General features: G+C 36.2%; 1 protein-coding gene across 8 annotated transcripts in view; it reads left to right on the plus strand.

The window, feature by feature from the left end:
- The window catches only part of HACE1 (HECT domain and ankyrin repeat containing E3 ubiquitin protein ligase 1), a 115,327-nt gene that overhangs the window by 26,744 nt on the left and 66,159 nt on the right, over positions 1-22,424 (plus strand). For 6 of the 8 annotated variants that reach the window (XM_061131899.1, XM_061131897.1, XM_061131900.1 and 3 more), the window contains 4 exons: positions 7,742-7,824; positions 14,647-14,743; positions 15,947-16,048; positions 16,779-16,885. In XM_061131899.1, coding sequence (XP_060987882.1) covers positions 7,742-7,824; positions 14,647-14,743; positions 15,947-16,048; positions 16,779-16,885 — 389 coding nt within the window. The remainder of the gene's footprint in view (positions 1-7,741; positions 7,825-14,646; positions 14,744-15,946; positions 16,049-16,778; positions 16,886-22,424) is intronic. The other 2 variants (XM_061131902.1, XM_061131903.1) reach the window with 1 other exon arrangement.

Here is a 22,424-nt window from a genome sequence, read left to right on the forward strand (position 1 = left end):
AATTTGGTTATTCATCTGGCTTACTATATAGTCTGGCAGCTTTTTTCTTCTTCTATCCTTATCTGTCTCCTAAGGTATAATCTGTCTACTGATTACATAATTAAAGAAAGTGTTGTGAACACTTTGGAAGACACTTAAGAGTAATGATAGTATTGGTACTGTTATTGCCATTATTAATATTGATATGAATCTGTAAGAACAGTACAAAGATCACTACCTGAACTCTTTAATTCATTTACTCTTGTGCAGTAAGCTAGGCCCAGTGTGTTGTTTGATTTTTAATCTCACTTTTAGAAGTATAGAAAAAAAAACTAATATTGTCATGAAGGTGTAGTCACTCAGTCATGTCCAACTCTTTGTGACTCCATGGACTATAGCCTGCCAGGCTCCTCTGTCCATGGGATTCTCCAGGCAAGATATATGTATAATTGACTCCAATTTTTTTGACGATGAATTGAACTTACTTTTTGATAACTTATTTCATTGTCTTTAGGTCTTTAAGATTTATTGACACGTTGAATTGCCACAAATGGTTGATTACTGTTTTCCTGGAATAACTTGGATTTAGAAACTCTGGAGAACTGTCAGTTGCTTCAGTCTCAATTTATGTAAGTCAGAGTATATAGCAGGGTTAGTTTTTGGACTAATTTCAATTCACTTAAAAAAGAAATTTTATTTTTATCAGAATAAACTTTATAGTGCTAAATTTATACAGTGATATGAAGGTTCACAAGCAATATGAAATGATAGTTGAACTGTGCTTAGAGTTAGATGATCTTTGATAGAACTGACTGCATTTTTTTCCCCCTAAAATTGTAGGCTTGTTAAGGAACAGTTCACTTACGTTCAGTCAGCCCTCTTGAAATTTTTAGCCAGCTTCCAAGCTTTTCATCCAGAGAATTATAGGACAGCCATGCAAACTTAATTGAAAGCTTTTGCAAAAACATCAACTGAATTCAGCCTTGAGGCACAATGGTAGATGTACTTAACATTTCGGAGTGTGTTTTTAGGTTCAGAGTAATTTTATTTATTCTGATGTTAGAATTTTCCTTTCATCACTTCTGAGAAATGTGACCATGTAATAGAAAGTTCTGTTACTGTGGGTTTTTTTCTAACACAACTGGATAATATTGATTTTTGCTCGATACTACATATGGATTCAAAATCTCGATAGGCTTAGGTGGACAGGTTTCTAGAGAAGACCTGTATAAACCAGTCACTGATTAGTGAGTTGGCCATTTTATTTAGTATATAAGTTGTTTATGCATTGCTGTCCTGTCATCAGAATTACTTTTAAGAAGAGGTGAAAGATCCTTTTTTTGTTTTTTGATTATCATTGCTTTAGTAATGATAATACAGCAACTCAGATTTTTACTTATGGTTTAATATTGAGTATCTGTTCCTTTTTACTTTGATCATTGTTGTTCAGAGAGTTGACATTGATAAAGTAGAGCTGCCTTGGATTTCTTGCTTTGTAATTTATCAGCTTATTGGGCACAGGTGGTCTTGGTTAGTCGCTGCCTCCAATTAAATGACTTTTGAGATTGACCCATACATTAGGTTTGCACATTAGTTTTCCACTCAGGATGTTGTTTTATCACTTGAAAGGTCATGAAGTCTGTTGAAAGTGTAGTTTCTTTTTATGGATTTCTTGAAGGCCATATGCAAATCCCCTTTCAGTGCTTTTCTTTCAGGATTCCTTGCCAGCAGTTTCTTACTCTGTAAGGAGGAAGACTCCCATTGTAGATTACCTACGAATAGGAGAAGAGTGTGATGTTGTTGTTTTAAAGGGAAGGGGGCTGGACGGGGAATTTGAAGGTCTGAATTATTTAAAAAGCATGTTTTCCTGACCTATATTAGATGCATAAAATGATTTCAGTTCAGTGTAGTTCTTCAAATTGTTATGTTAACTTGAAACATATAGGTAATCAGCTATCAGTCACAGATATTTATGTTACTATAGCTTTACATGTTTACCTTTACTAAATTGTAAGCTGCTAAGCTTAATTTTTGCAAGTAAGTGAGAAGCCATGAAATTTTAAAAATGGGAACTTAGGACAGTTGTAAATTACAATGATTTTTTTTTTTGGACTGCATGGCTTGTAGTCTTTTAAACAGATGCAGTGCAGTTTTCACAGAAGTATTTGTGTGTAGGGGCTTAGGGGTGAGAAATTTGCTAAAACAAATTGAATCCAGATCTGCCATAGAGAATCCTATCAGTTTTTCTGATAGCACTAAATCACTGTCTAGCACACTACGTATTTTATTTTTTATGTCCCTTTGTTTTCCTTTTCCATGAGAATGTAAACTTTATGAAGGCAGATGTATGTCCATTTTGTTCATTGCTGGGACTCTTGCATCTAAAGTGGTCCCCACTACTAGCACATACAAACTTTGAAATTTTTGATATAAGGGAGAATGGACTATTCAAATGCAAAATCATTCCAACCAGTGTTCTTCTGCCATTTTCTTTCCATTTCTGAATGTTTCTTTTGTAACTTTAAGAGAAGTGTATGTTGATAGTGCTTATTCTTATAAAGGATTGTATCTGATTTGTTTGTCTGTTACTGAAAACTCCTTGGGGATTTTAGTAGCTGAATCCAGAGTTCTCTTCAATTATATTTTGCCTTGTGCCTCTGTATAATTTTAAGATCCTTAAGTAGTATTGTTTGTTCAAGACCTTTTATGTTTTTAATTTAATAAATACTCAAGAGTTTCCTCCAACTGAGTTTTCCTAGTTTCAGAGTTATTTTACCCTTCATATACATATAGGTAGTTTAACATAGACTGGAAATTAAAAAAAAACCCAAACTTTTAAGTTATGTGACTTTCTTGCTTGTTTTATTATGTAATTTAATCGATAATTGAATTCTGCATTATCCTTTCTGTTTCTGTTACAGAGCTTTTACAAAAAGAAATCTGCGAACTTTTTTTTCAAATCACAAAGATTGATGACTTTTCACTCATTTCAGTGCTGCAAGGCAATTTTTTTTTCTTTACCTTCAAATCCCTTTATGTATTTTTTTATTCTTACTCTGAGGGAAGTGGGTTTTTCTCCTTGTTTGTCTTTAGGCAACATTTCATCTACATGGGGTCTATTGAAGCTTTTAAAAAATATATGTTTCTTTTAATAGTTGTGTATTTTGAGGCTCTTAATTGGGATAATTTTTTTAGAAAAGCAGAAAGATTTATGAATATAAAAGAAAATGCTGAATGAGTTTTTTCTTCTTTCTTAATCAAGTGTTTTCCTTTCTTAAGAACAGAATTTTTAATGTATTTGTAGAATATTTCCTATGTACAAAGATATGATAGAAACATATTACAGTTCATATTGTGCATCATACTTTCTTGCTATGATTTGCCTGAAGTTTGTCTTACTACTTTGTAGAGGAATATGTTGGTCTAATGACTAGTTCATTTTCCTGTGAGCTCTACAGTATAAATTTTAAAAATGAAGAAATGTGAAAACTATGTGGATATAGAAATGGCATTATTTAAAAACTAAACACAAATAACTTATGTTGGTCCTTGAGCTTGACTCTTAAGTAGTTATTTATAGGGGACTATTAGATCATCTACAATTAATGTAATTTAAGAAGATATTCCAGATTAACCATAATTATATTTAATATTCTGAATTTACAAAAATTAGAATTTCTGTTTTTTTGGTAAATTGTCTAGTGGTTATGACCATGGACTTAGGTTTTAATTCCTGCTCCCCTATTTATTTGTGTATTGGGGTGCATATTACTTGACTCCTTTGAGACTGAGTTTCCTACTTGTAAAACTGGAGAAAAGAATATCAACTTCCCCACAGGATGCAGTAAATTAAATGATAAATGCTTATTAGCACAGTGTCCAACCACATGCTAAGGTTATTTGTATTATATCATTATATGCTTTTAGCTATTATATAATTTTTATGAATGCATAATATGTTTTGTTAATTACTTTATTTCAACTCTTCTCTGGTTGCTGCATCTTAATTGAATATTAATATGGGTTTTTGATGTAATTGACTTCATCTCTTCTGTGCCTTTTGAGAGATGGCTTGTTGTCTATAGACTTTCTGTAACAGTCAGTGAACATTATTGCTGCTGTCCGTCTCACTTTGGATTTGGATCACACAAACACAGCTTCTAGGTCAGTTGTCAGAAAGGCAAAAGCCACGATCAAAAGGTTCAAGTAGGCCTTGCCTTATAAAATAATAACCTAAGTGCTTATTTTCTTATATTTGAGAGTTGTTCTTGACCACTCCTCCTGAGTTTACAATTGCATAGCTGATAATAAAGTTTAATATAATAATGTTGCCACTATATAGATTTTTGAATTCCTCCTGAGATAGAAGTAAATTCAAATAGCAATAATACATGAATAACTTATCTCTTAAAATGTTTTTATCAAAATCTTTGTAATAAAAATTTATAGTCCCTTAAATACCCTTCTTTCTCAATTTGCAATCACTAGGTGACAATTTTCGATTCTTTTAGCTTCTCTTATTGTATCTATTTCCACGTAATATTCTTCTTTCTTAGTTTATGACTTTTAGATATCACTGAATCATTTCTTGTTATAGTGAGTGAGGATTTAACTAATTTAAATCCTCTTACCATGCCCTATCTTCACATTTCTAAAATTAATTATATCAGATTTTTGTGAGACAATATTAGTTGTATATAGTTTGGTAAAGATTGTTTACTGCTGAGTCAAGTAGTGTAATACAGTAACATTTTCTCTAGGATAGCTATTAGCTTTGCCCAGTTTTTGTTTATGGTATGTGAATCAGTTGTTTAGTCACTGAATCATGTCCACCTCTTTGCTACCTCATAGGCTGCAGCATACCAGGTTTCCTTGTCCTTCACCATCTCCTGGAGTTTGCTCAAACTCATGTCCATTGCGTCAGTGATGCCATCCAACCGTCTCATCCTATGTTGCCCTCTTCTCCTCCTGCTTTCAATCTTTCTCAGCATCAGTGTTTCCCAGTGAGTTGGCTCTTTGCATCAGGTGGTCAAAGTATTGGAGCTTTAGCATTAGTCCTCCCAATGAATATTCAGGATTGATTTCCTTTAGGACTGACTGATTTGATCTTACTTGTCCAGGGGACTCTCAAGAGTCTTCTCCAGCACCACAGTTCAAAAGCATTGATTTTTCAGTGCTCAGCTTTCTTTATGGTTCAATTCTAACATCTCTATGTGACTATTGGAAAAACCATAGCTTTGACTATATGGACCTTTGTTGGCAAAGTGATGTCTCTGCTTTTTAATACGCTGTCTAGGTTTGTCATAGCTTTTCTTCCAAGGAGCAAGCGTCTTTTAATTTTGTGGCTGTGATCACTGTTCGCAGTGGTTTTGGAGCCCGAGAAAGTAAAGTCTGCCACTGTTTCTACTCTTTCCCCATCTATTTAACATGAAGTGATGGGAACAGATGCCATGATTTTAGTTTTTTTTTTTTGAATGTTGAGTTTTTAAGCCAGTGTTTTCATCTTTAGTTCCTCCTCCCTTTCTTCCATTAGAGTGATATCAATGCATATCTGAGGTTGTTAGTATTTCTCCCTGCAATTTTGACTGTAGCCTGTGATTCATTAAACCCAACATTTCACATGATGTACTCTGCATATACATTAAATAAGCAAGGTGACAGTGTACAGCCTTGACGTACTCCTTTCCCAATTTTGAGCCAGTCCATTGTCCTTTGTCTGGTTCTAACTGTTTCTTCTTGACCTGCACACAGGTTTCTCAGGAGACAGGTAAGGTGGCCTCGTATTCCCATCTCTTTAATAATTTTCCACAGTTTATTGTGATCCATACAGTCAAAGGCTTTACGTAGTCAATGAAGCAAAAATAGATTTTTTCTTTTTTTAATTTTCCTTGCTTTTTCTATGATCCAATAGGTGTAAGTCAGTAATTCTTCCTATGTGCTCCCACAAAATCTTTCTCAGTACCGGTTTCTTCAAAGACAAAATCATTAGATAATGTCACTTGCATTGTTTTTCTCTAACCCTGAGTATTCCTTAATCTCACCTATGTTTTATCTTCAGTATTCTAGATTCCACATCTTCTATTTTGATATATTGCATTCCCTTGTTTTGGAGGAGAATATCCTCCAGTAGCTTCTTGAGAACAGATGTGCTGAAGTTAATTTTTTTTATATCTTACATAGCTAAGCATGTTTTTTATTTAAAAGCTTATATTTGAATGATAGTGTGGCTGGCTGTGGAATTTTACATTGAAAGTCATTCACTTTACAGTTTTGGGGTGTTTCATCTTTTACATTTCCATGTTGCTCTTGAAAAGTTTAGTGGCAATCTGAATTCTGTTTATCTCTGGAATCTTATTATCCTCAGTATTATGAAATTTTACTTTGATACGCCTTGTTGTAGGTCTTTTAATGTATTAAGCTGTGCACTGGTGAGCCTTTTCAATCTAGCAACTTACGTTCTTCAGTTCTTGGAGATTTTTTTGGTATTGTTTCTTGATTACTTTCTTTTGGTCTCTCGCCTCCTTTATTTCCTTTTTTTCTCAGTTTCTATAACATGCCTCCTTGGATTGATTGGCTAGTTTTCCTGTTTCCTTTGTCTTTTTGATTCTTGTAGAATTTTTCAACACTCTATTTCTAAACTTCTATTGAATTTTTGGGCTTCTCAGGTGGTGCTAGTGGTACAGAACCCACCTACATGCCACTGCAGGAGACACAAGAGATCCAGGTTCTGTCTTTGGGTTGGGAAGATCCCCTGGAGAAGGAAATGGCAACGCACTTCAGTATTCGTGCCTAGAGAACCCCATGGACAGAGGAGCCTGGTGGGCTATATAGAGTTCATGGGCTCGCAGAGAGTCAGACACGACTGAAGTGGCTTCACATGCATATATACATTGAATTTTTACTCTTCCATCAAATTTTTAATGTCTTATTCTCTGAATATTTTCCCCCCAGAATCTTGTTTGTGTCCCATGAATAGTATTTAGTCTGTCTTAAAAGTATTAGTTACTTTTTAAATCTTTTTGCTGTTTTCTTTTATTCCCTTTATTTCTTTATTTTTCTTCCTTTTTCTGTTTGTTTTTCAGGTTAGAGGCCTGCTTCAGTTCTATCTTAAATGTTGTCTGTCCATTCATGTTTAGTTATCCTATAGACATGTGATAACATGTACCCTAGTACCCATCAGATGATTGCAGAAGTAGAGCTTAGGGGACAAGAGTGTATGTGAATGACTATCAGAGAAACTGCGTTGTCATTGGCTACTGTGACCTGTAAAGGACTTCTTAGCTTTTTAATATTTTGTAGTAATTATTATGCTCTTTGAATTTTGAGAAGGTTAGAGCTTTGGTATCTACTTTTTATTTTTAGAGGCAAAAAATTCAGATATCTAGAGCAGCACTGTCCAGTTTACTAGCCGTTATGTGGCTATTTAAACCTAATTATAATAAAATAAAATTTAAAATTCCATTCCTCAGTTGTACTGGCCACATTTCAAGTGTTTGATATCTACTTCATGTGTCAGTGATTTTCTGGAACCTTCCCAGGTTAACACAATTTACATTACATTGATAATTCCACAAATACTGTGCAGTGCCTGAAGCTCGAAGCTTACCAAAAAGTGTAATTTATTCAGCCATCATCATTGTCATGTTGCTACTCTTCTTTAAAGCTTTGGGTTGTGGTAAGAACTTTCCTTATTAATGGATTAATTGTCGTAACTGTCTTTGTTTGACTTCTCTGGCTTTAGTTTTGTTTCTTTTCTTCCCAGACAGTGCAGTGCTTGCTGGACAGTGGTGCTGATATTAACAGACCAAATGTATCAGGAGCCACTCCACTGTACTTTGCTTGCAGGTATGATACTTTATATTGCCCGATGCTCTCATTAAAGAAAGTTGTATCTGCTGTATTTCCAAACACAAACATGCTTTTATATTTTCTAAAACTCTTGTTTTCCCAGAAATACTGTGCTCTCTTTTAAGATGACATATGTAGTGTTATGTTTCTTTTATTTAACTGCATGATGAAAAGTGTTTTATACTGCCAGTGTTTTCATATGTTGTAGGTGGAAGCTTTTGATTTACTTGATTACTTAAATTTTAGGCTAATTACTTGGTAAGTAATAAGAAAGGTGTATCAATAATCCAGTAATTTCCATCATTTTCTTTATCAAGTACCAACTTAGTTTTAATAGGATATGCTATTAAACTATGTCTTAGTTCAGAGCTGTGTCTTTGCTTTCTCTGGATTTGTAACTTAAAAATTCTTGAATCATTCTTATTAAATATTGTTATGCTTTAAGTTGTTTTTACGCTTTTGTCCTAGTTCATTTTCTTTAAGCATACTTTTTATTCACTGATTCACTCATGTAATAAGCAAACATTTATTTAGCACTCACTGTGTGCCATGCATTATTATAGGCATTAGTGATACAGTAATAAATAAACCCCAGTCCTTAAGGAGCTGACAGTGTATTAATTATACACATACCTCCTCCTCGACCCCATACAACATGTCCAGTTAGTTGCAGTTAGGAGCAATTCATAGTACACTTGACTTTTCTTTTTGGTTTAGATTTTAAGAATTGTAGTATTTATTTAAGCTCCCTATTTTAGCTATAATGCTCTCCAGAAAGCTCTTGTCTTTTTCATGTCATTTTACTGGGGTTTTAAAAAAATTTTTTGGTCGTACTATATTGCTTGCAGGATCTTATTTCCTTGACCAGGGATTGAGCCTGGGACTTGGAGGTAAAAGAGCTGAGTCCTAACCACTGGACCGCCCAGGAATTCCCTGAAGATTTGTTTTAGATGAGACATCTGCTTTTCTCCTTGTTTAACTTCTCTTTTAGGGTCTCTGATGTTGCTTTGATCTGACTGATTCAAATTATTAAACCTTAAATTAGAACACAAAGACTTCTGAATCTGTAGACCTCTAGATCTTACCTGAATTCAGTTTTTTTCTCATGTTATACTTACAATTCAATTGCTTGACTAGAACACCCTTTTCTTTTAGTGTCCTGAATTTATGAATAATATCATTGATTTCCTGAAATCATATCCTATCTTGAGGGCTTATCTCTAGATCAGACCTTTCTTTGAGACTTCAGGTTTGAATGTCCAGTTCTTGATTTACATCATCACTTGGAAGTCTTAGAGAATCTCAACTGTTGACATATCCAAAATATTGCTTCTGATGTCCTTTTCAAGCCTTTTCTCCAGTTTTTCTCATCTCAGTCATTGGAACCCATATCTTCTCAGTTGTGTAAGCCAGAAACTAGTCATTATTTTTTATTTCTCTTTCTCTCTCTCTCTGACCCTCAACTTGGAGTATATTAGTAAGTTTTATAATTTCCACTTTCAGAATACATTCTGAATCTCATCACTTCTCTCCACCTTGCTAAACCACTTTAGTTAAAGTTGTAACCTCTTGTTTAGAATGCTGTAATAGCTTGTTAACTGGTCTTCCTGATTCCTCTGTTGTTTCCTTACCTTCTGTTCTTTTCCTCAGAAGCCCCGGTGACCTTCTAAAAAATGATTTGGCTGTTATCTTTTTGTGTTTAAACCTTGTATTTAAACTTTTCAGTCCCTCTTTATTAAATTTCCATTAAAATCCAAACCCTGCCTTCTTTTTTAGAGGAAAAATTGGCAACCCACTCTAGTATTCTTGCTTGAAAAATCCCGTGAACAGAGGTGCCTGGCAGGGTACATTTCATGGGGTCACAAAGAGTTGGACATAACTGAGCAACTGAGCATGCATGTACGCCTTCTTTCACGAGATCTGTGTGGTCTGACCGTGCTTAGCTCACTGTGGTTCAGCCACATTGGTTCTCCTTGAGTTCCTCAAATGCAGTGGATTCTTTCCAGCAGGCTTTTCAACATGCTGTTTGTTTTGCCTGAAGTGTTCTTCCATAGACTTTCTATGTGGCTGACTCCATGTGCTTCATTGTTAATTTTTAGGAAGAAATTCCTGACCAATCTAAGTAGGCCTCTCTGCATACCTATCACAGGATCATGATCATTTCCTTCATAGTACTTTGTATTTTATAGTGTTTATTTACTGGTTTATAATGTATCTCCCTGCTAGACTGAAAGCCCAATGAAAGAAAGAATTTTGTCTTATTCATCACTTCATATTCTTTGTGTGGTACAGTGCTTTGTGCTTAGATGCCTTGTAAATGTTTTTGAATGAGTGAATCACTGTAATTACATTTTTGAAAAATATGTAAAACAATGCATGTGTACTGGTAAAATATAGGTATATTAGTGTTGTACTTAACTGTGATATTCGTATAGTTAGTCTGAGCATAGGGATGTGTAAAAGAATTTTTTAGAAGTGCTTTCTGCTAGTATTTCATACCCGTCATTAAGTTTTAACTTGGCAAACATTATATCTCATTGAAGAAAGATGGTTAAGCAAATGCGATTAAAATTGAAAGTAGAAAATAAATTCTTTTTGTAGCAGGATGATAAATATGGAACATGGAAGATGATTCATTTTGTAGGTGGACTTCTAATTGTGTTCACTATATCTAAATGTATACATTAAAAATTAGAAATTATTCCTTATGTATTGTCTCTGATAAAAGGGAAAGGAAAGTGAGAAATAGAATAAGTTGATCTTATAGACAAGTTACAGGGCTCTAAGATAAAAAAGCTGAACATAATGTAAGTTTTTATTGTTGAGAGATGTTAGTAGGTATATCATCATGTGTCTCATTCAAAGATCAGCTGAAACAGGTTTTTGTTTTTTTTTTTAATTGAGAACATATTGAACTATATAGGAGGTGGGGTTCAAATCACAGTCCCAAAACTGTGCAACTTTCTTGACCTCTGAAGCTTTGTTTCTTTTGAAATGGAAATACTGATATATACCTTGTGGAACCATAGTGCTAATTAAATGAGATGGCTTATTTAAAGCATCCTGCAGAGGATTTTACACTTGGTAGTTGGTAGATGCTCACTAAGCCCTAGCACACTTTTCCACACCCAGTGAGCACAGAGTTGTTTGGTCCTCATTCAGTTTCATTGCTCTGCATGTTTTTCTAAGAAATTTGACTCTTATCCCATAGTACAGGCGAGCCTTTCTTTCTTCCTTTGTATTCTAATTCTGAGCACTATTTAATAAAATAATACTTCTGTGAGTGAGTCATTTCAGATTGCTTTTGAACTAAAATTATGACAGGAACTGTCTCCTGGCTACTTTCCCTCTCTAGGTATTTTGTATGAGAATTAGGATAATTCACTAGATTTTTTTGATGTGGACTATAAGCACACATTGACTTTCTCCTTCTGCCCAAATCTTCAGGTGCCCTTGTTTTCAAGACTTTTATATGGTATCTGCAAATGCTTCAGATCCTTAAATGATTAGGTTGGTTTTTTATTCAGGCATAATACTTCCCATTCCCTTAACTTCGTTTTTTTAATAAAGGTTTGGATGTGTAGTGATTTTCAAATAGTTTCTGTAACTGCAGATAACTTTTATTCTGTTAAGGAAAGCAAGGTTTAGCTGGGGTTTATAAATTCAGTAAGAGAGATTTTTATGGCATTTTGGAGGTCTGTAATCAAAGTGAGAGAGGTAAGATTCTGAACCTGGTTTACAGCTACTACCAGGCAACTCCTTTCAGTTAGGAATTCCACTACAAAGTAGCTACATAAAACAGTCCATAGACTCAAAATCGCAAACTTTTAGAATAGGAAAGAACCATTATTAGAAAATACAGAAAATACAGCCTCTTTATTTCATCAGCAGTTCCAAAAAATGTTGTGATATGTGTACTATATGCAAATTAGCCAAGTTTCCAAATTGTATCACTACAAGAGTCTATTAAAGTTGGAAACCTGAAAGTTCTTTAGAAATGCTACAGGTTTCTTATTAAATCTTTGACAACTTCTTAGTTTCCATAAAATATATTGGCACTTCCTTAAAGGGAGTTATCTCAATCAGTATAAAAAAATAAGTTGAATTGTAAAGAATAGTTATTGAGCACATGTTTGTAGTTATTTGAACTGAAAAATCTTTCATGCAGCATTTTGAGAAGTCTGTAACAGGATAATTTTTGCAATTTTTTCACATGAGTCACTTGTGACCCTGATGAGGTTATGCAGATTTTATGTACTATTAGCAATTGTTTCTTTTAACTTACTTTTGAAATGAAATGCCACCTGGTTACAGATGAGATTTTAATGTAGTTTTGGAAATTACTCCAGCTTCATAAGAATGTCATAGTGATATTTTTTCCTTGATATTAATTATTCTTGTTGCTATATGTGGTAAGAAATTAATCCTAAATAAATTATCATTCATGGTTTTTTGTTGTTAATTTTTGGTAGCTCAGTACCTTATTTAATGCTCACTTATCAAATGAATGGTAATCTAAAATTAGAGCCTGTCATATAACTCAGCAGATGAGTACATGTTATAAGCCAATTGCCCTGCTTGGTGCTATGGAATAAATTATTGTCAAGAACTTTACAGTTTAGTTGGGAAGATTGCTCATCTGACCCAGGTAGTGAATATTTGTAAAAGAAATGTCACTAAAGTCGAACAGAACAACTTTGTAAATCTGGAGTTTTCATAACCTTAGTATTAGTACTAGTACTAAGTGACTTCATTCGTGTCTGACTCTTTGCAAACCTTGGGTCCTAGCAAAGAAAATCATTGTTTCCTTAAGTTAAGTAAGCTCGAGTTAGTTTCTTTTCTCAGTCCTTATTTTTAGGTATTCTACAGAATAGGGCAGTGTTATTTGTAAAATAATTACTGTTAACTATATAATACATAACGTGTTGGCCAGAACTCCACTGAAATGATGCTTGATGAAGACTTTTCTTAATGTAGACTAGTAAAAGTAATTTCTATTGCTTTTGGAGGGATTGCTGTTTTACTTGGTTTCTTGATTTTCTGCTTTTTTTAAGTAAATTAGAAACTGTTCTTAAGTTATTTTTCATCTGTTGATATTTGTTTTAAGGAAGGTAATCAGTATTATAATCAAGTTTCAAGAGAGTGATACACCTAATATCTGCCACCAGGTTAATACTAGGATGCTGTTTTCGAAATTAATTTCAGTTATACTTTATGCAGTGTCATTTTGTGGAAAAGAATGAATAGGTTGTTTTTATCTGTTTAAGTTTCTGAGGATGAGATGGTTGGATGGCATCACCAACTCGATGGACATGGTAAACTCCGGGAGTTGGTGATGGACAGGGAGGCTTGGCGTGCTGTGGTTCATGGGGTCGCAAAGAGTTGGACACGACTGAGTGACTGAACTGAACTGAACTGAATCTGTATAGTCTTTTTCTCTATGAAATAACATACCTTTTTGGGTAATGGTACTGTGGGAAGAGTATTGGTATAGAAAACCAGAGATATGAGTTCGAGTTTCACTTGTGCTTGAGTAGTAGTTTGTTTCATCCACAAAATAAAATTGTTTGATCAGATATTCTTTGAAACTGTATGACTTCCTTGGGCATTTTGTAAAAGTAGCTTTAAATAATGAAACCTAGAGGCTTTGCTGGTGACTCAGTGGTAAAGAATCTGCCTGCCAGTGCAGGAAACATGGGTTTAAACCCTGGATTGGGAAGATCCCCTGGAGAAGGGAATGGCTACCCATTCCAGTATGTTTGCCTGGAGAATTCCATGGACAGAGGAGCCTGGTGGGCTATGATCCATGGGGTCACAAAGAGTCAGACACGACTGAGTGACTAACACTTCCACTTTCAGGGGTTTCCCTGGTGGGTCAGTGGTAAAGAATCTGCCTGCCAGTGCAGGAGACATGGATTCGATCTCTGGTCCAGGAAGATCCCGCATGCCTTGGAGCAACTAAGTCCGTGTGCCATAGCTACTGAGCCTGTGCTCCAAAGCCAGGGGGCTGCAATTACTGAGCCCATGTGCAGCAACTATTGAAGCCCGAGTGCTCTAGAGCCTGTGCTCTACAACAGGGGAAGCCACTGCAATGAGAAGCCCATGCACCACAACTAGAGAAAAGCCCAGGCAGCAACTAAGACCTAGTGCAGCCAAAAACATTAAATTAAAAAATTAAAAAAAAAAATCTTATTAAAAAATAATGAAATCTAGAGTTTAGTGGATAAGAATTTTTCATTGTAGGTCAGATTGAATAGCTGTCAGCAGAAACCAGACTGAATGGGCTGATAAAATGAAGGTTGGAAATTAGATAGTATCTTTGGCTAATTAATCTCCCCCCATTTATTTATTTTGATTTTTGTCTTTTCTTCTTCTTTTGTTTTTATTTTTTTACCAAGTAATGAAGCGTCATAAAATGTACACTTGTTTTTTGTATTGAGATTCTTTTGGACTAAGAAATCTGGAGACTTGGATCTTTGTGGTGGAAAGCAGGTCAGGCTACAATTGAGAAGAAAGTGATTGAAAGGAAAAAACAGCATAAGCCTGAGTAGCAGCAACTTATATCAAAATGTTATGAGTTATTATATGTCCCAAGTTGAGTTCTAAGATTCACTAGGTCAGTTTCTTATCTACATTATTAAAGGATGACTTAACATTGGTAAGTTTTTCTAACTGTTGAGGTTGTAGCTCAGATCTTCCTCTCAGTGTGTCAGAACTGTCATCCTCTGTTGATTGATACTAACTGTCTATAACTTATTGAGAAAGACATAAAAAGAATTAAAAAGAATCACATGTTAACTTGGTTCTGTTTCTATACAGTCATGGTCAGAGAGACACAGCACAGATTCTTCTGTTGCGAGGAGCCAAGTATCTGTCAGATAAAAACGGAGTAACCCCTCTGGATTTATGTGTACAGGTATGTTGTTAATGTATATTCCTATTGTAGGCTACCCATTCCAGTATTCTTGGGCTTCTCTGGTGGCTTGGCTGGTAAAGAATCTGCCTGCAATGCAGGGGACCTGAGTTCGACCCCTGGGTTGGGAAGTTCCCTGGAGAAGAAAATGGCTACCCATTCCAGTATTCTGGCCTGGAGAAGTCCATGCACTGTATAGTCCATGGGGTCACAAAGAGTCGGCCACAACAGAGCGACTTTCACTTCACTTCACTTTACTTTGTAATAGAAACTGGGACAGGTGAGATGGTTTTTTTTTTTTTTTTCCTCAAGTGAGAGGATGGGTGCAAAGATTGTTACTCTGTTAAGAATATGATCTTTAAAAGGAACTGTGATAGTATAAGAAATATATATTTGCCTATATCCCAGTTACTAACACAAGAGGTTCTAAGACCCTTGGAATCTCCAGAGTAATAAGAATGTCTTTTTGTGTATTAATGAGATGACTGATGACTGAAAGACTCTAGGTAGCTTCAGGAAAGGGACTGGTTGACAGAAGAGCCATCCATGTTGTTAGAGGCAGCCTCCTTTCCCATTCCTGGGGAGGGAGTTGAGCTAGAGGCTGAGTTTAGTTACCAGTGACTGATAACTTAATCATTCATGCCTGTGTAATGGAACTTTCATAAAAACCCTGAACAGTGTGGTTTTCAGAGAGCTTCTGGGTTGGTGAACATATCAAAGTGCTGAGAGGGTGGCTCAGCCAGAGAGGGCGCAGAAGCCCTGGGCCCCTTCCTACATACTTGGCCCTGTGTGTCTCTTCTGTTCGCCTGTTCCTGAGTTGTAGCCTTTATAGTAAACATGTAAGTGAAGTGTTTCCCTGAATTCCATTAACAATTCTAGCAAATTATTAAACTTGAGGAGTAGGTCTTGGGAGCACCTTACTTATAGGTTAGTCAAAGTATGGGTGATGTGGACTTGTGATTGGCTTTTGAATTGGGGCCACTCTTGCAGGACTGACTCCCTACTGTGTAGTATGCCCTAACTCCAGACAGTTAGCATCATAATTGAATTAAACGGTGGGATACCCAGTCAGTGTCCACAGAGAACTGGACAGTTGCTGGGTGTGGAAAACTCACATATTTGATACCAAATTTATGTGTAGAAGAAACTCATTTTCCTTTAGGAATTTTGTTTTTAAACCTAGATAATTTTAAATCTTGTTTTTAGGGTGGATATGGAGAGACCTGTGAAGTATTAATTCAGTATCACCCTCGGCTTTTCCAGACAATTATTCAAATGACACAGAATGAAGATCTCCGAGAAAACATGGTAGTATAATTATGCTAATAGCTTGTAAACTCCAGGAGTTGGTGATGGACAGGGAGGCCTGGCGTGCTGCAATTCATGGGGTCGCAGAGTCGGACACGACTGAGTGACTGAACTGAACTGAATAGCTTATAAATGAATAAGGTGTATATGGCATTTTACAAATGTGTTTAGTAATTTTATTATGTAAATACTTTAATAATTTGAATTGGCTTATCTGCTTATAGGATTGGTATGAATTGCATAATAATTAATAAACTCTGTGCTAATATTTGGCCCTGTGAGTCGTCTGTCCTCTGCACCTTTGATCTCTTCTTAAGATAATTAGAATATTTCCCATAGGTAGAGGAAAAGAACCTAAGAAGGAATATCATGTTATGATTAGTAATCACCAGTTTACTGAGCTCTGTATTTGTAATACTCTACTCTTTGAATCACTATAGAGTTTAAGTTTTTTTTACATTTTAGAAGTTTGGCATTAATTTCCATAAAAAAACTTGGTGACTTCTGTCTATCTATTTATACTTTTTCACTGGGTGATTTTGAACAAAGATTTTATGTCATCTTATCTCTGTATAAGCTTTTGATTTTATGCAAGGCCAGATAATTGTAAAGGACTTGGTTCAGCTAATTGAGCTTTGGGATAGTTACCAAGCTATTAAGTACTTCATTTCTTGAAAAAGTTTATTGGATTATTATGTAATTATTTTTTTTTTATTTGTAAAAAATTTAGTTACGGCAAGTTCTGGAGCATTTGTCTCAGCAAAGTGAAAGCCAGTATTTAAAGATTCTAACAAGCCTTGCTGAAGTTGCCACAACAAATGGTCATAAATTGCTTAGGTAAGTGTTTAAAAATACACACAAATCAATAGGCAACAATATCTGTCAGCCTTGTCTCTTTTTAGGCTTTTCTGGGAATAGTTTATTTTATTGATGCCTTTTGTCAGTGTTAAGATGTTCTAAAAATTTGCTGAGTTATCATTGTTTGTTTTGTTTTAAAGGACTCGGGCACTTAACTGAGGAGACTTTAGTCTGTCTAAAGAGGCTCAACTAGAGACTGACTTAAGTGGATTTGGGGTTATATGTCTAGAATTTTATAAAATGATTGCTTAGACTAGTCATATATGTAAAGTGTTCATAAAAAAGTATCAGAATGTAGTTTAGAAAGCTTTAATTTACAAAACTGGGTATAGACTATTGTTCAACCCGGCAGTATTCTTTCTGAAAAATCAACTTTATAAACAATCAACCCTCAAAAAAAAAAAAAAAAAAAGAATCAACCCTCATGATTCTTTATAAAGTTTTCTCCCTGAACTGTCCCCCTCAATTCAGTTCTTTGTTCTTTCCAATTCTTTGGTTTTAGTGGCTCATAGCTAAGTCCATTAAGTTAATGCTTTATAATATTTTCCTGCACCTCCGCTTATTTGTATGTGGTTAGCCACCCCAGTTAGGACTAAACAGCCATTTAAAAATAGTTAATGTGTTATTTCTTAGCTTACAGATTTGGCACACTTCTAGTTTGGGTACTTTCTTCCTTTGTAGCTTTCTTTTTACTTCAACTTTTAATACATTGGTGGTCTTAGAATAGATCATGATCTTCTCTCACCTCTGTGTGCAACTGGGTTTTGTTCCTCCCAGCCTGATGCTGCTTCTATAAATCAGCTACATTGTCAAATCCATTATGTCAGCCCTTTTTTCCTGTCTTCCTTCGTACTTTTCACATACTTCAGACCAGAATCATACTCTGTACTATTTGCTTCAAGCGTTTCTTACATTCGTGGTCCAAGATTGCTTTCCTGGATTTATTTATTATCTGTTAAGTCTTTCTTAAACAGTCCTACTCAGTATACCATTTGATAATTTTTCTATTATTCTCTTTTACCTTTGAGACAACTTTAGACGCTGTCTTTAAGATTCGTTGAATTCCAGCTTAACGTAATGCTCTCCTTTTATCAGTCATTTCTGTTAATCCGTTTATATGATGAGGACCTTCTAAAATGTACTGAGTGTAAGTGTGGGCTATGGAGTTAGCTGGACTCAGGTTTAAATTCAGACATCACCATTGACTGTGTGTCTCCAGCAGGTGACTTTTTGGAGTTTCTCTTATCATCCACCCATCTGGCCAATACATATTTTTGAGTGCCTGCTATCCACTAGGCCATCTGCTACAAAATGATGATTAACACAGACAAAATCTCATCCTATGTTTACTTTATAGTCTAGTCAACATTTAATTTCCTTGTTGAAAAGTGATAGTAAATATCTTAATGAATTGTTGTGAGAATGAAATGTTAAGATGTTGTAAGCATACTGCCAAGCATTGTGTCTGGCACATAGTAGAGATGATGGTGGTGATAATGATGGTTCTTTTTTAAATTCCTCATAATATCTTTATCCTGTTTTCCTACATTAGAAAACTTATCTGTTTTTTCTGCTTAAATATTTGCCCTATTTTCCACTCTTCCTAGTAATCAGAAGGTTTTGTATTTTTGTGTTTCTCTGTTTTTTTTTATGTTCACCTTTAATACATATCTAAGAAGCTTCTAATAAGCTGTGGAATATTCAAATACATTATTTCCTTTAAACCTCACAGTAGCTTTGTGATGTAGGTATTATTTCCATTTTATGTATAAGAAATTTGATGTTCAGTGATTTGCTAGCTAGAAGAACCAGGACTTATATCCTTACTAATTAATGAAGAGCAGATCCTGGGCTCCAGTTTAGCTGTTAAAAATGACAGAGTTATTAGTGGGACAGGGGAAACAGAGTAAGAAGAAGTGTTCCATGGCCAGAACAAGTTTTAAAACCACTTTGCTAAACTGTACTGCCTCACCACTTACAAAGATACCTTTCAGATATCTTATGGAATCAGTTGTTTTGGCCAGTTTGGTCTGTAAACATCTCTGTTAGAATTGACAGTGAGCATTGGTTATTAGTACTGTGTTAGAATTTGTTGTATTGGTGCTGTCTTGGCAAAACCTAGTCCTCCTCCTGCGTTTCTCCTTTACTTTGACACACTACCACTTTTCACAACATTTCAGAAACCAAGTGTATGAATTTTTATTTCTGACACCAAGCAATTCTTTGGTAGGACACTTAGGACACCAGCTGGTATCCTACAGTTTAACTCAATTCTGACACCGTCTACCTGGAGAAAGCATCAGATCCCATAGGTTAAGGACTCAGTCCTAGGAGACTGCCCCCCACCTCAGATATCAGTTGCAAATAGTGGATCCCCAGATTACCCACAACTTTTGTTACCTGACTACACACATCAGAGGTTTTCATGATCACCTGCCATTTGGATTACTAGAACAGCTCACAGAATTCAGGGAAACACTTACTTTTGTTTACCATTTCCCTTGTGGCTCAGCTGATAAAGAATCCGCCTGCAATGCAGGAGACCTGGGTTGGGAAGATCTCCTGGAGAAGGGAATGGCTACCCACTCCAATATTCTGGCCTGGAGAATTCCATGGATAGTACAGTCCATGGGGTTGCAAAGAGTTGGACATAGCTGAGTGACTTTCACTTTTTTCACTTTATTAAAGGATGCTGTGACCATCTTCAGGGGATCTTCCCAACCCAGAGATCAAATCCACGTCTCCTGCATTGGCAGGCAGGTTCTTTATCACCAGCACCATCTGGGAAGCCCATAATAAAGGACACAGATGAACAACTAGATGAATAGATACATAGAATGAAGTGTGGAAGGATCCAGAGTATAGGAGTTGCCATAGAGTTGGGGTGTGTCACCTTGTACTACGTGTATGTGTATGCATGCTTGGAAGCTTACTGAACCCCCAATGTTTTTGTTTTCTGTATGGAAGTTTCATCACATAGATGAGTTAGTCATTAATTCCATTTGCAGCCCCTACCCTTCTCTGGAGAATGGAGATTGAAGCTGAAAATTCTAGGCTTCTAATCATTACTTGATTACTTGGTCTTTCTAGTGACCAGCCCCCATCCAAAAACCCAGTAATAGTTGCCTCATTCAGTTCAGTTCAGTCACTCAGTTGTGTCCGACTGTTTGCGACACCATGAATTGCAGCACGCCAGGCCTCCCTGTCCATCATCAACTCCCAGAGTTTACTCAAACTCATGTCCATCGAGTTGGTGATGCCATCCAGCCGTTTCATCCTCTGTCCTCCCCTTCTCTTCCTGCCCCCAATCCCTCCCAGCATCAAGGTCTTTTCCAATGAGTCAGCTCTTCACATGAGGTGGCCAAAGTATTGGAGTTTCAGCTTCAACATCGGCCCTTCCAATGAACACCCATGACTGATCTCCTCTAGGATGGACTAGTTGGATCTCCTTGCAGTCCAAGGGACTCTCAAGAGTCTTCTCCAACACCATAGTTCAAAAGCATCAATTTTTCGGCGCTCAGCTTTCTTCACAGTCCAACTCTCACATCCATACATGACCACTGGAAAAACCATAGCCTTGACTAGATGGACCTTTGTTGGCAAAGTAATGTCTCTGCTTTTTAATATACTGTCTAGGTTGGTCATAACTTTCCTTCCAAGGAGTAAGCATCTTTTAATTTCATGGCTGCAGTCACCATCTGCAGTGATTTTGGAGTCCAAAAAAATAAAGTCTGACACTGTTTCCACTGTTTCCCCATCTATTTGCCATGAAGTGATGGGACTGGATGCCATGATCTTATTTTTCTGAATGTTAAGCTTTAAGCCAACTTTTTCACTCTCCTCTTTCACTTTCATTTAGAGGCTTTTTAGTTCCTCTTCACTTTCTGCCATAAGGGTGGTGTCATCTGCATATCTGAGGTTATTGATATTTCTCCCGGCAATCCAGATTCCAGCTTGTGCTTCTTCCAGCTCAGCGTTTCTCATGATGTACTCTGCATAGAAGTTAAATAATCAGAGTGACAATATACAGCCTTGATGTACTCCTTTTCCTATTTGGAACCAGTCTGTTGTTCCATGTCCAGTTCTAACTGTTGCTTCCTGACTTGCATACACGTTTCTCAAGAGTCAGGTCAGGTGGTCTGGTATTCCCATTTCTTTCAGAATTTTCCACAGTTTTTTGTGATCCACACAGTTGAAGGCTTTGGCGTAGTCAATGAAGCAGAAATAGATGTTTTTCTGGAACTCTCTTGCTTTTTTGATGATCCAGCGGATGTTTGCAATCTGATCTCTGGTTCCTCTGCCTTTTCTAAAACCAGCTTGAACATCTGGAAGTTCACGGTTCACGTATTGCTGAAGCCTGACTTGGAGAATTTTGAGTATTACTTAACTAGCATGTGAAATGAGTGCAATTGTGCGGTAGTTTGAGCATTCTTGGGATTCCCTTTCTTTGGGATTGGAATGAAAACTGACCTTTTCCAGTCCTGTGGCCACTGCTGAGTTTTCCAAATTTGCTGGCATATTGAGTGCAGCACTTTCACAGCATCCTTTTCAGGATTTGAAAGAGCTCAACTGGAATTCCATCACCTCCACTAGCTTTGCTCTTAGTGATGCTTTCTAAGGCCTTCTTGATTCCATATTCCAGGATGTCTGGCTCTAGGTGAGTGATCACACCATCGTGATTATCTGGATCATGAAGATCTTTTTTGTACAGTTCTTCTGTGTATTCTTGCCACCTCTTCTTAATATCTTCTGCTTCTGTTAGGTCCATACCATTTCTGTCCTTTATTGAACCCATCTTTGCATGAAATGTTCCCTTGGTATCTCTAATTTTCTTGAAGAGATCTCTAGTCTTTCCCATTCTGTTGTTTTCCTCTTTTTCTTTGCACTGATCACTGAGGAAGGCTTTCTTATCTCTCCTTCCTATTCTTTGGAACTCTGCATTCAAATGGGAACATCTTTCCTTTTCTCCTTTGTTTTTCGCTTCTCTTCTTTTCACAGCTAGTTGTGACAACCATTTTGCCTTTTTGCATTTCTTTTCCATGGAGATCGTCTTGATTCCTGTCTCCTGTACAGTGTCACGAACCTCCGTCCATAGTTCATCAAGCACTCTGTCTCTCAGATCTAGTCCCTTAAATCTATTTCTCACTTCCACTGTATAGTCATAAGGGATTTGATTTAGGTCATACCTGAATGGTCTAGTGGTTTTCTCTACTTTCTTCAGTTTAAGTCTGAATTTGGCAATAAGGAGTTCATGATTTGAGCCACAGTCATCTCCCAGTCTTGTTTTTGCTGACTACATGGAGCTTCTCCATCTTTGGCTGCAAAGAATATAATCAACCTGATTTCAGGGTTGACCATCTGGTGATGTCCAGGTATAGAGTCTTCTCTTTTGTTGTTGGAAGAGGGTATTTGCTATGACCAGTGCGTTCTCTTGGCAAAACTCTATTAGCCTTTGTCCTGCTTCATTCCATACTCCAAGGCCAAATTTGCCTGTTACTCCAGGTGTTTCTTGACTTCC

This window comes from Dama dama, chromosome 28 (genome assembly GCF_033118175.1).
Source record: "Dama dama isolate Ldn47 chromosome 28, ASM3311817v1, whole genome shotgun sequence".
Classification (NCBI taxonomy): domain Eukaryota; kingdom Metazoa; phylum Chordata; class Mammalia; order Artiodactyla; family Cervidae; genus Dama; species Dama dama.